General features: G+C 35.1%; 1 protein-coding gene and 1 long non-coding RNA gene across 2 annotated transcripts; both read right to left on the reverse strand.

The window, feature by feature from the left end:
* Positions 1 to 1423: 1423 nt before the first annotated feature.
* Positions 1424 to 2549, reverse strand: LOC112327544 (uncharacterized). The gene is made up of 2 exons (XR_002981845.2): positions 1924 to 2549; positions 1424 to 1834 (listed from the first exon to the last, which is right to left on the reverse strand). It is a non-coding gene; the product is annotated as an uncharacterized LOC112327544 (long non-coding RNA).
* A 6315-nt stretch (positions 2550 to 8864) lies between these two features.
* LOC7454333 (fructokinase-1) lies at positions 8865 to 12851 on the reverse strand. Its single transcript, XM_024602396.2, has 6 exons — positions 12187 to 12851; positions 11422 to 11672; positions 11002 to 11293; positions 9931 to 10083; positions 9054 to 9456; positions 8865 to 8971 (listed from the first exon to the last, which is right to left on the reverse strand). Exons 1-5 carry the CDS (start codon positions 12580 to 12582, stop codon positions 9073 to 9075), a joined length of 1476 nt encoding a protein of 491 aa, XP_024458164.1. The 5' UTR covers positions 12583 to 12851; the 3' UTR covers positions 8865 to 8971; positions 9054 to 9072.
* Between the last annotated feature and the right edge of the window lie 527 nt (positions 12852 to 13378).

A 13378-nucleotide genomic window follows, 5' to 3' on the forward strand; every position in this document is an offset into this window, starting at 1 on the left:
TCATCAATATTTATCAAACCCCCTTAAATTAATTAAAAGTTTATGATAATATAGTAGTTGAATCATGTATCATTTACATCCTTAATTCATTTCAACCAATATCCAATGGATGAATATGCATGTATCAACTTACATCAAAATCTTTTAAGTTTTAAGATTTACGATGAAATATATATAATTTGAATCATTAATCATTATATTTATGTTATGTAATAAAATCGAAACATAAAATAAAAGAACAAATTATTTTTAGAAAATAAATTAAGATCAAAAGCTCCAAAATTAAGATATAAAAATTTTAGTTGAGAGGCCACTGGAGACTTACATGGTCGTTAACTTCAGGGCTCATAAGATTAGTCAAAATACGCGCAAGCTGATCCGGACACCCATGTTAATAATAATAATAATAAAATTTAATTGAGAAATTTAATGATACTCAAGCCATGACTATTAGATATATTTATAATACAAAAGAGAGATAGAACACACATAAAAAACCAATTTACATATCTTAATTATATGAATTAAAATCCTCTTACATTCATGAGAAAAAAATAACCATCATATATTTATTAAATCTGTTTTTTTTTTTTTGCTTGTCTAATTAATTAATGACTTCAAGATGCAATATATATTCTCAAATTTCTCTCCATCCCTGCCTTGTACTCGTTTAAAAGATGGGGTGCTTTGCCATGATTTCTCAACTCTAACCCATCTCGGCCATCCTATGGGACATGCGAAGAAATTTCTGGAAAAAATTAGTTGGAGAAAAATGTTACAGGGACGATAATAATAATAATAATAAAAAGAAAGGTAAAGAGATAAATTTTTGTTCTTTGGTAACCCTAACCCTAGACTTTAAGCAAGTAGGAGCCCTTCAATATTGATGCATGGAAAAGGAGTTGCATCACAATTTTGGTACGTAGCGCATAAGCAGAGCAGATTCTCTACAGGTTATCATCAACTAATTGAACTTTTTCCCCCTTTCATCTCCCTTTTCCATCCCTTTCACATCGCACCAAGCAGTTCTTCGATTGCTTCGAATCTTTCAATTTCAATTTTTTTCTGCTTTCAACATGAGAATCCCAACAAAAGATGTTATTTCTACACTAACAAACATGATATTATCGTCACATCATGCTTCTTCTTCTTTTTCCCTATAAAGAAGGGCCTCAAATTAACATGTGATCTTTAGAAGAGGATCAGAGCTAGCATGGATACCAAGCTGAACTCATTAATCATCAATTATATCGTGATATCATGTAATTAATTAGCAGTACGTACAATACAACTGCTTGTTCACCTTCCCTAATTAATTTTTAGACTTTGTACATGATTTGATTCTTTTTTCATTACAATCCTCGTGATTAAAGCGCCCATGGAGTTAGGGATAGTGTAATATCTTATCCCAACTCGATGAATATTGTCCGAACCGATCCGATCCATAATGAATATTGTCAGATCCGATATTGATATTGATAAATAAGGTATGAATACATAAATTTTGTACACATTGAAATGGATATCCATTGCCAATCCTTACATGAAGCTGCAGTTGCTCTTCACAAACACACGCATATATACATGTACATGACAACAATATCAAACAAATCTGACCCACCAGAAATAATGAGCTTCACATGTAAATCTGATCCCAGTTATGGTAGTTCTAATTTTATTTATTAAAGTTGACCCACAAGAGTTAATATATCTGACCCACCTGGTACAAATGAGAAGTTAATGGTGATGCCGCTGAAGATCATATGAAACTAAACGAGGCAAAAAAGCTTGGAAACTAAATTTGGATACTTTCTTCTTCTTGCTCCCCTGGTTCCTGAAATATATATCGCATACAAAGAAAATATATTCTCTAAGATACAATCATGTTGAGACATGAACAAGAGATTGGAACTGAAATCATACCAAGTACTGCCGCCTCTGATTGCTGAATTAGCATTGAGGTGTGTTCTCTTCATCGGAGGAAAAGAAAAACACAAAAATAGTTCGTGCAAAATTAAATACTATTATCGATCGAGACAATAAAACACCAACCTTAATTTACTTGCAGGATCCCTTATCTGAATCTAACCGAGGACTACCATGGAGAAGATTGAATTAAACCCTGTTACATAAAACATATGCTCAGTCAAGGAAAAACATGATAAGAAATTAATTACAATGGACCAGAGAGATCAAAGACAGGAAGACCATCATGCGTGCTTTGCATAAATAAAACCTCAATCCATTCTGTGAACGCTAATCAAACATTGTTGGGGGGAATGAAGCCTGGTCCGAAATCATTCAATATTACGTTTATGTTTGAGCTTCTCATGAATGACATCGAACCAGACGACAATCCCCTCAACAGTTAATACGCGAGAGGGAGAGATGGGGTGAGGGGGAGAGAGACAAATCATGGAGTTTCTGATTTGGCCATGCATTATTTTTTTCATGGGGTCCTTATATACGTAGGGATGATAAAGATATTCGAGCTTGAGTCACATGACATGGAGTTGGAATCCACTTTCTACACTACCCCTAACCAAGCTTTTCACACGTAGGTAAACGTGTTTTTGGGCAGAAGTGAGTTAACTTTAATTACTCTTTTTTCTCGAACATGATAATTAATATTTCTGTCTTAACAGTAAGTGTGTGCATTCGATGATGAGGTCAACCCAAACAGCCTCTTTTAGGGTTCCGACACCAATATGGGGTCTGTGTATTCAAGTATTCAACAGCTTCCTTTCAAACCGATTCAGTAAACAAAGCGTTTTGACCGTCTAGCTTATCCCATTAAAAACATCGGATCATCAAGGATTGTCAGCTTAGGAAAATCCTACAACGAAATTGATGTCATTTTTCCAATGGTACTTACTGTACACTGATTTCTCGAAATAGATTTGGTCATATATAGTCCAGAACATTTAATACACGCAAAAGACAGTGCCTTTAATTTTAACCAGAGTCACCTGCAGCCGAAAAAAGAAAAAAAAACCAAGGCACCATAGAAGGACTCGTGTTGTTTAATGTTCATTAATACGCAAGGGACATTTTTCTTATATAATCGAACTGTACTTCGCAGCCATGTACCTGCTAAAACAAAACATGATTTTAGTTAGATATCCGTGATTAATGGAGCTGATTAGTCTTAGAGAGTCTTGCTTGCAAGACCTTGACCCTTGTGTTCATGCCAAGTAAGGAACATGTCTTTTGCTTGCCACTAAGGTAAAGGGAAGGTGGGAGGTGGAGAACCTTCATAAATGATGGCATATGGAGCTTGTACGATGCCAAGCTTAAGTCCCAAGTCCAACACGGATTGGCCTGAACTGCTTAAAGATGTAATCTTTGGTCAACAACAAAAAATAAATAAAAGAAGAAAGAGAAATGGACAAAAGAAAGTGGAAAACCAAGTCACTAACTAGTTAAATCACAGTACTGATCAGTCACTAATTAATTTGTTGCATAAAGGGGTATATATGCATATGACTAATTAATCCATGAATATGTAAAAGACTAGCAGGTTTGAAATTCTCCCAAGGTAGCTGCAGGTAAAGTTGCTTTTTATAAAGTGACGAGTAAAGATAAAACCCAATGTTTCAACCGACAGCTTGAATTTTGTTGCCAAATAAAGCAGTCTATTTAGCATATTACTTTGAATAATTGAACTTCAGAGCATATTGCTAGAGCTGGGAGCATATATTTCATCATCAGTTACCTACGATATACGCAAAGGAATCAAAGAATGATTATTAGAACATGAAGTATTGACTGGCGAACTTTAACTTGATTCCACCAAAAAAAAAAAGACCTGAGCTTCATCGATCGGTAATTGATTAAGTTAGACTTTAATTTGCAGAAATTAGTTTGTTTGTCTTCTCTAAAATGTTGAATTTGGGAAGCCTGTGGTGCTTTAATTACTTCTGAAGCAGAAAAGAGGTGCCAAACTATAACCATGTTATTATAACACTTCTTTTTATGACAAGGGAACTTGGCAGCATCCTGTACATGTGATCAAAGTGTGTAATCTCAGTTTGAGAAAAGTTGGACAAGCCCCCTCAGTTCTTGTTTCTGGGACTAGATATCAAAGCAATTCTTTTCAGCAAATCTTCCTTTATTCCAAAAGCTGAATTCATTCAATCAACCTTATGTTGCTGGCGCCAGACTGTGAAAGGCTACTGCTAATCTTTAAAGCAGATAATGGCAAGCCAAGTTGTGTCCACACACAAAATGCATTGGTGATATGCTCCTAGTTTCTTTTAATTGTCATCGATATTTTGCGGTTCATCACAATTCGGTAGATAACATGTCCTGTTCACAGTTAAAGCATATAAAAATCCCTGTATCTCATGTTCGATCCCACTTTTAAGTAGCTAGAGATCATGTAGCAAAGCCGGACAAGTTAGTAACAATTATGAGATCCAGCTAAGGTACCCTACCCTATATTACTGTGGACAGTAGTCGTCCTTGCGTAGTTCCATCATAGAATTCAGCATCAATAAGAGACACCTCCTACATACAGCCAAACGATTCTTGGCCCATAAATCTATCTATCATGAAGAAAAACGTACAGTCTTAGATGCAAAATGTGGAGTCAAAATAGGCCTTTTGGGGCCCCTTATTGTTGGAAATGATGACAGAATAATAAAGTTGATAATAATGTACCTTTAAACGACAATTGATTGATAAATCTATCGCCCTAAAACACATTAGAGTGAGAGCTAATAAAAAAGCAACGGGAATCATTGGCTCTGTACAGATTAATTACATTAAAAAGTCAAAGCCTCTTTTTGTAATAGACTTCTGTTTCTACATTTCAAGCATTCATGTTCTCAAAAGGTAAGGTGTCATGTATTTCTTGTTCACAATTGAGAACATTTCTACAATGGTGCCTGTTGAAAGCAGGGTTGCATCTTTCCCTTTTACTCGGCAGGGTGTCGCATACTTAGGCCAGCAATAATTATTATGAAATAATTCACGAGAAGTACAACTAATGAGTAGGTCCCTCTGCACAGATAGGTTTCTTGTTGCTCACAAAGATCTGGATTTAGCTTAAAACAGCCAGTTGGTGCAAATTGCTGTTTAGAGTGCGTTGTTTCAACAAGGAACTCATTGGAGTAGAGGTCATGATTTGGTTGTTGATGTGCTTTTCAAGCCATGAGCTGCTTGTTTTGACAGAACTTCGAGAAATGAGCAAACCATCTCTAACAAAGTGTGGAATACAGTACAGGTTCGAAACAAAACAACAGACAGCAAGCAGAGTAGCCCAAGACAGCACAAAAGGCCAGGTCTTCCTCTTCAATTGCTTTCTTTAGAAAGCCCAACTCACAAGTCAAGACATCTGCCTGTCTTTTTGTTTGTTAAGCTTGAATGTGATAGGAAATTCAACTTTAGCGACTAATACCCTGTCTAGTTTGTCAGCAAAACGTAATTTACGAGTTCAAAGCATTGAGTTCTGTAAAGTACGACGATGTGACCGTACACATGAGATATTATAGATACATGGCATCATCTAGTACGAAGCTGCTTTGAAATATTTGCCACGGTTTCCATTTTCCAATTTGCCCAGCGGCAAGCGGCAGCTATATTTCATGCCATATTTATTGGATACGCCAATATGAACACATTCACACTCACACTTGACAATATCGTTTGAACAGTCAAATAATCTGGTGTTACACTACGAGCTTTTTACTTTAATATTTTGTCTCAAACCGAGAGATAGGCAGTTTTTTAGTCGAGATTTGTCAGCAACATTGTGGTGCATGTTTTCTTTTCGGGGTGAAGTCTCATGCTGTAAGCTTTGATCTCATAATTAGATCCATAAGGGCGAAAAAATCACTCATCAAGAGAAAAGTCCAAGCACAGGCAGCTGGCACCAAAATGTAAGGATTACTAGTTAAAATTATGCCTGCAGGAGCTTGAGTTATTTGACTTGAATGTTACTTTACCAAGCTATGACTCTTAATTATGAAAATCGTGTGGTTATATATAAATATATATGGTTTCTACATGCTGGCTAGGAGGGTTCAAAAATGTCTGCGTTGCTCTTAATCCATGTGCTTTCGCATTTTGTTTTTCCTGGTAAACAAAATATAAATTTTAATTGAGGTTGTGGTGGGTTCTAAAATTTAAAATGCTTAGAAATAAAACTTATGTGATGGTTCTGAAAATCAAAATTATTTAGAAATAAAGTTGATATATTAGATAATTAGTTAATCTCTCTGTTTTAGTAATTTAATTCATTCTTCTTAATCAATGTATATGTTGTCTTGACATGAAAAGCTCAGGTAATTAATAGTAGCAGGTGGTGCCTGGTTGATACCTACAAAAAGCTCTTCTTTAATAAACGTGGAGACTTTCCAATGACAAAGTTAATAATTTTTTTAAAAAAAGTATGATGATATTTTAAAAGGATAGAATCTGAAAATATATATGCTGAAAATGTTAAGAATAAAGAGATTGTAACCTTTGAGTTTGAAGGATTCATGATGAATTTATAATTTATGAATCTTGTTTTTTTTATGGATATGAAGGGTTGAAATATAATTTTAACATTGTGATATTTTAAATTATATTATAATTTATTTAAAATAATACGTATAAAATAAGTAAAAAATATTGAAGGAATTGCATCATGTCTCCAAAAAAAAAAAAAAAACCCTTAGCAAGTGTGCCTGAACCCAAGCATATTTAACTTAGAAAACGCATCCGAACCCAGGAAAATGCTGGGATGCATGCCCAGCACCTTGCATGCCACGCCCAACCAGGTGGTGGGCACATGCCCTGCACCAGTTGGGGCTGGGGTGCCAGCATGCCCTGCATAGGCGGATGCCTATGCTGAGTGCATGGGCTCGGGATGTTGCCCAAGCCTACACCTTTAAGAGTTGGACTCGAGCTCCTTAAATATATTTTTGGATTTTTCTAGCTTTTTTGAATCAATTTTGGAATGGTTTTTTGGACTCAGTAGGCCGTAAATCAAGCAAGGTGAACTTCGATTCTCTAGTGGGATAGAAAGATGAGACCAGGGCTTTCCTTTCGTCTCTCTGTGTAATGATTGATTCCATTCTACCCGCAGCATCAATCAATTTGAAAAATAATTTTGTTTTTTTTTAAAAAATACTAGAAAAAGATGATTAGTAACTCTCAATTCTCAAACCAAGAAAAAGAAATTATACATGAGTAAAAAGAGATTATTACAAAATGAATGCAACGAGGTAGATGTCTTCGGCAATATTGTAATTCTAATTAGTATCGTTCTTCGATAACATTGGGGGCCCAAAAAATCTAATTAACTGAATTCCAAATCCCATCCCATCAATTTGATTGGTGAAGGTGATGCAGCCATGTAGAAATGCAGAGCAGGAGCAGCATCATGGCGAAATTCCTCTTTAAATTGTGATTGAAAAAAAAAAACACAAAAAATGATATTTTCACTTTCCCAAACGGCTGAGTTTATACTATGATATGCTTTTTAAAATATTTATTTCAAAATATATTAAAATATACATATTTTTTTAAATTTAATTTTAATATAAAAAATAATCTAAAATTATATAAAAAAAATAATTTGAAATAAAAAAATAAATTAAAATATTTTTACACCACAGAAACAAAATGCGCCACAGGGCAAGAAGGTTGCGTAAAAGAACGCAGTCTAAGATGAGAAATAACAAGGTCCGGCAGAAAAAATATGAAAAAAGTCAAGTAAAAAACGCTGTAGTACTCTCCAGGTCTGGCAGAAGCAGCAAAATTAAGGCTTTAAAACGAATAGACACTAATTAACAACAGAGCATTTAGAAGTGACAACACTTCCAGTTGCCCTGAAAACATTTTCTTTCAGTGGAAACATGGTAAACATAGGAGCGCCAAGAGAGCCTAAGCAAAATGGAGAGACAAGTTTTGTTCCGCAGGTGAATTTTTGCCCATTGCAGCTCCTGATCCCAATCACCGATTTTCTTATACGATCTTTATACTGTAAATCATGATTATAATTTATAACACGTAAAAAATAAGTTCCAAATACGAGTTACTGGCAATGGCGGCTTCGTATAAATGCTGAATAATTATAGTGTCAAATCGGCACGGCAAGAAGCTAAAAAAGGTGGGGTATTATGGAAACTAGTAATCCTGCACGGGGTCTCTCACTCATATTATTATACTAAGGCTCCTCCACATACTATCATTACATACATAGATCACTTTATCATCGTCCACAGGCCACATCCTCCTGGAACTCACCCTCAGTTACTAAGCATGCAAGAAAATATGCTAATGCTCGGACCTTTTTCCTGAAATCATTTCATTTCATTATAGACTTGGGACGCAACTTCGACAATTTGCAATCACTGGAGCTTAGTGTTTTCTTGGCGCTAACAAAAACTTATTATGGTGCAAGAGAAATCAATCTCTTTTATAGAGAATAAAAATCATATTATAATACCTGCTACAGAAGTAATCATGTTGCAATGGTGCAAAGAATTGGAACATCTTCTTGAGCATAGGATTGCAAGAATAGTTGTTCGGAGACACCCGGTTCAAAAGCACAACTCTCTGGGATGTCAACGTGCAACCATCATGTTAATATGATAAGAGTGTGTTTGGCAGTGTGGTAGCGATTGCTTTCCAAATAACTTTTCGTGCTGAAATGCATGCCAATGATATTTTTTTATTTTTTAAAAATTATTTTTGACATCAGCACATCAAAACGATCCAAAACATACAAACCATATTAAATTTTAGCAAAAATAAATAAATAAATAAATTTATTTTTGAAAACACGGTTTGCACTGCGTTTCCAAAAGGTTTCTAAATGATCCAGAAGCGGAAAAATATGACTTCTGCTGATTCTTTGATTGGAATGGAACTTTTCTTGGCAAGTATCTCATCCTTGTTCCACCAAAGATGAACTCTGTTGTATTACTTATGGCAATCGATTACATGGCAAGCAAAACTGCCAGTGAAATTGAGCACACTAAACCAACAAAATTAATTAGTACCTCAAAAATCAAATTGATTCTAAACACCTGCATTCTATTGCATCCATCAAGTGATACCTGCATTCTACTGTATCCATCAAGAAGCCACTTTTCCCTCTAACCTATTATCTTCGAGCTTTGGGAGCAGTTCAGAAACCACTTTTTGTAGAGCGACATGGTTTACTTGATTGTTCCTTCCATTTATGACCATTTTTGACAGAAACGTGATTTCTCCAGTATCCATATCTTTTACTAGTTCATTCCAGAATTCATCATCCTCATTGATATTTGATGCTCTCATGAGTTCAATTACTTTCTCCAAGGTAGCCACATTACGGCCAGCGCCACAGCCCATGGCAGTTGCAGCACCTACTGCATTTGCAATTGCTAATGTATTTACCAATGGTATATTATGGATATAACCAAATGCAATAGCAGCTACGAAACTATCTCCACATCCAACAGTGTCAATGACATTCACCTGATCACATTTTAGAATACCAATCAAAATTTTGGACTGTCCAGTGTCCACTAAGAATATCAATCAAAATCTTATTTTCCACTTTTCAAGATATATGGGTAGAAACAAGAGCTTAGCTATGGGAAGCTTGAGTGTGAATTATTCACAAGTGTATAAAAGCAAAACTTACATGGCCTAAATTAAAAAAAGAAAAAGAAAAATAAAAGATGATCAGAAAAAAGACTCTTTACTACTTGCCATGCTCTTGGTTTCGCTTCCTCTCAGGTTTTGAAAGCCGAAAGGCTTTGGCAATGTCCAGCAAGCAAAATGAGGCAGTAAATGGTGGAAATTAACAATGAACATGTTCAAATTTGATGCACTAAAAACATCCTAAAACTAAGGCATTCTACGGGAGAATAAAGGCGCATGGTTTCAAGGAAATACAATAGAGTTGCACCTTCAAATGACTCTATGAAAAGGTCAGGAATATCATACCTTGAATGCAGGTGCACAGGATATACTTGACATGGTAACTAGAATCGAGCCCCTCGAACCCATTTTAATGATCACCCATTTTGTGCGTATCCCATTTTTAAGCAATTCTTGCCCTGCCAGTATTGGGTTTCCTATTCCAGTCAATGACTCAGCCTGTCAGATAATTAATGTATGCGAACTAAATCAGAACAGCACGATGCAAACAGCTTAAAGAATTCAAACTCAGAGCACAAATGAAAGACGAGTTAATTGCTATACAAGTGAAGTTTAACAAACTACTTGTAACAGCCATAAAAAGCTCCAAGACAAACCAAAAAAGAAAGAACTCCTGGCGTATAATGGCCAAGGAAAAATCTAAAACTAATATTCTAATTCGTGGATAAAACACATTGATGATGCTGTTTGGAGCTTTTTAGTCATGTTGTGTATCCATGAACAAGTATTCATGAGCCATGAAGGATTTCAGTACTTAATTGGTTCTATAGAAGTAAGCAGCAATCTGTAATTGACAGCATATCCAAAGAACAAGGCGAAAGTTATTGATGACAATCACGCAGTAAGAATCTATGCTAGCATTGAACTTCAAACACTTATAAGGACAGATGGAAAGTGCTTAATAAAACAAATTCATTTAACAATCAGTTTATACTTCAACAAATGAAATTTTTTGAAGAATAGTTTACACATTGACCAATTTTCATTGCAAGATCCAGGCTAACTCATCCACAACTCTGAATTAATCTCTATACAGTATTTCATATTTAAGTTAAATGTTAGACATCAAAAGAATATTCTAAAAAATTGTCTTTCCAAATTTTCCATGCTCGACAAAACTCTCTATTATTTTGTAAACTCTAGGTATACACATGTGCCAATCACAGTATGCAAGGGATATAAACAAAAACACAAGTTAATCTTATCTTATGTATTTATTATTGTCATTATTACTACTTTCAGAATTGTTTTCAATATTGGACTAGTTTTGAACTTTTGATTGGAGATTAAAGGGATTGCATTTTGCTGAGAACTGAAGCTAATCTTAAAACATTCTAAGAAAGTTCTTGGTCAAACCTCATCAGATGTTAGAAGAAGAACATCACTCATCTTCAACAAATGGCTTAAAGCCTGTCGTTCTTCAGGTGTTCCAGTCAAAAGACTCTTTCCACGTGGTCCAGGATCAAAGAAAACAGATGTTCCAACTTCAACAGCATAATCTAGAGCTAACATTATCAGAGCTGGGGAAAGCTCATCAAATCCATAACCATTACAGAACAGGATCTTTGACTGTTTAATAGCCATCTTTACTTCTTCTGTTAATTTAGTCATCCAGCTAAATGCAGGGTCCTCGCAGAAATCTGCTCGACTGAAAACAACAAAAGCCACATAAAGATGATCCTGTTGAGCACAAAAAGATAATAGCAACCTAATTTTTTATTCTTTTTTTTTTTTCAATATTGTAATCTAATTCTACACGTCCAGGAAAACATTTACCTACAAAATCCATGTCTTTGCAAAGGGTCAACAAGAACCCAACACAAAAGGGTCTCATATGAAGCATTAGAACTATCAACAATATCACCATCTTCACTCATCCCAACCATACTAATCCCCTCCTCACGAAGCACATCAAGCAAAAACTGCCCATATATTTCATCACCCACGTGACCTATCGTGGCGCAATGAAGTCCCAATCTTGCAGCTGCTATAGCCATATTGCAGTTACCTCCAGCTTCCCAGTATTTCTACTTGCAAAAAGGAACACGGCACAAATTACTTTAAAAACAAACTAACAACCAACACAGACAAGTGGTCAGTAATGTAATTGCCTTTTATTAGTAAGATAATGAGTCAAATACCGATTGAAATTCTTCAAAAATAACATTAATCAACACAAACATAACTTTATTTATTTTCCTTGTCATTTGTTTTTTACACCAATCATCTCCACAAATTAAATACTAAAATCAGCATCTGAACTTGCAAAAATCACATAAAAACCAATCCAAAAACAGATGAACAGCTAAAACAAATAAAAGGGTCACTGATGCGAGAATTAAACTTCATAGATTTTCAATTATACTGATTAAATTTCTGCTGAAACCATAATTATCAATCAAAAATTCAAATTAAAAGCTAATATTAACAACAGGGTCATAAATACAACACTCCAATTTCATGTTTTTCAATGTAATTTATCTTCGTTACTAATAATTTCAAAAAGTTAAACAACTGAAATCAGTTAAAGGAAGAGCAAACCTTATCAGGAGGGGATTTGGACAGCTCTTGCATATAAGCAAAACTAGCCTCACGAGAACGAGGGGGCAATTTTGGAACATTAAGAACAATATCAACACAGAGATTTCCCAGGGTGGCAACATCAATGTTTTCGATACCAACACTCCTCACTTTCCAGTCGTGAACGGCAGCACCGTTCCCGTTTGAAGGTCCAAGCGAAGCAGAGCCATGACTGGGGACGGATAGTTGGGTTCCTTTACAGATGAAAACGGGGTTGTGGTAGATGGATCCTCCAGTTTTTTGAGGGGATAAAGGGAGGACAAACTGTCTAGGGTTAAGAGGGAGAGAGAAGATAGGGTGGGAAGGAGGTGCATGGTAAGGGAGTGGAGATTTGAGAGTTACGGTGTAGTTATGCATTCAGGGGCGGAACGGGAAGGAGATTGAGAGTGAAGAGAAGATAGGAAAGTAACGGAAATGAGAGGAGGGAAATGGAAGGAAACTGAGAGGAATGGATTTGCCTCTAGTTGTAGGGAAGGGAGTGGTCAAGTGGAGAGTGGAGACCGCTGCAACTTTTTTCGTCAAGTGTTGTTTGGGTGGGGATTTTGGGAGGAAATCTTTGATCAACTTTTAAGTTCAGACCTTTCTATTTCCTTTCTCTTGCAAGGATAAGATTTCTTTTTTTTCCTTCTTGATATCTCGAATTCGAAGAAGTTTTTTCTTTTATGGAAATTAGAAAAATAAATATTTTTTTACCATCAGAAAAATAAATATATTGATCTCTCAAATGTACGATAGTTTTCTTTTCTTTTTATTATTTTTTTCAACATTATAAAAAAATAAAGATAGCTTTATTCTTTCTAGAGTGTCTTTAGAAGTTCCATCAAACCATTTTTTTAAAAAAAATTATTTTTTTAAATATTTTTAAATCGTTTTAATACATTAATTTTTTAAAAAATATATATTATTTTAATATATTTCTATCAATTTTTTACTACACACTCTCAAATATCCAACAGAAATAAAACTCTTTATATTCAGTTTTGAACATATGCCAATCCAATGTACAATAACTACACGAAATATATCTGCTTCCCAGAAAATAATCCTTTGAATCTCTTGATAAAAAAAAAATACATGTTTTTAACACGGTGCTTCGCGCTAATAAACGAACCTTTGGAGAGGTATATACGCTAGATGCACCTTCTAGTTTTCT

This window comes from Populus trichocarpa, chromosome 5 (genome assembly GCF_000002775.5).
Source record: "Populus trichocarpa isolate Nisqually-1 chromosome 5, P.trichocarpa_v4.1, whole genome shotgun sequence".
Classification (NCBI taxonomy): domain Eukaryota; kingdom Viridiplantae; phylum Streptophyta; class Magnoliopsida; order Malpighiales; family Salicaceae; genus Populus; species Populus trichocarpa.

Excerpts from the sequence above, each read along its gene's own strand:
- LOC7454333 (XM_024602396.2), bottom strand. The coding sequence starts at position 12,582 with ATGCATAACTACACCGTAACTCTCAAATCTCCACTCCCTTACCATGCA. Across the intron at positions 11,673-12,186 it reads CCAAATCCCCTCCTGATAAG|AAATACTGGGAAGCTGGAGG; the intron begins GTTTGCTCTTCC and ends TTTTGCAAGTAG. Across the intron at positions 9,457-9,930 it reads CCTGTGCACCTGCATTCAAG|GTGAATGTCATTGACACTGT; the intron begins GTATGATATTCC and ends AAATGTGATCAG.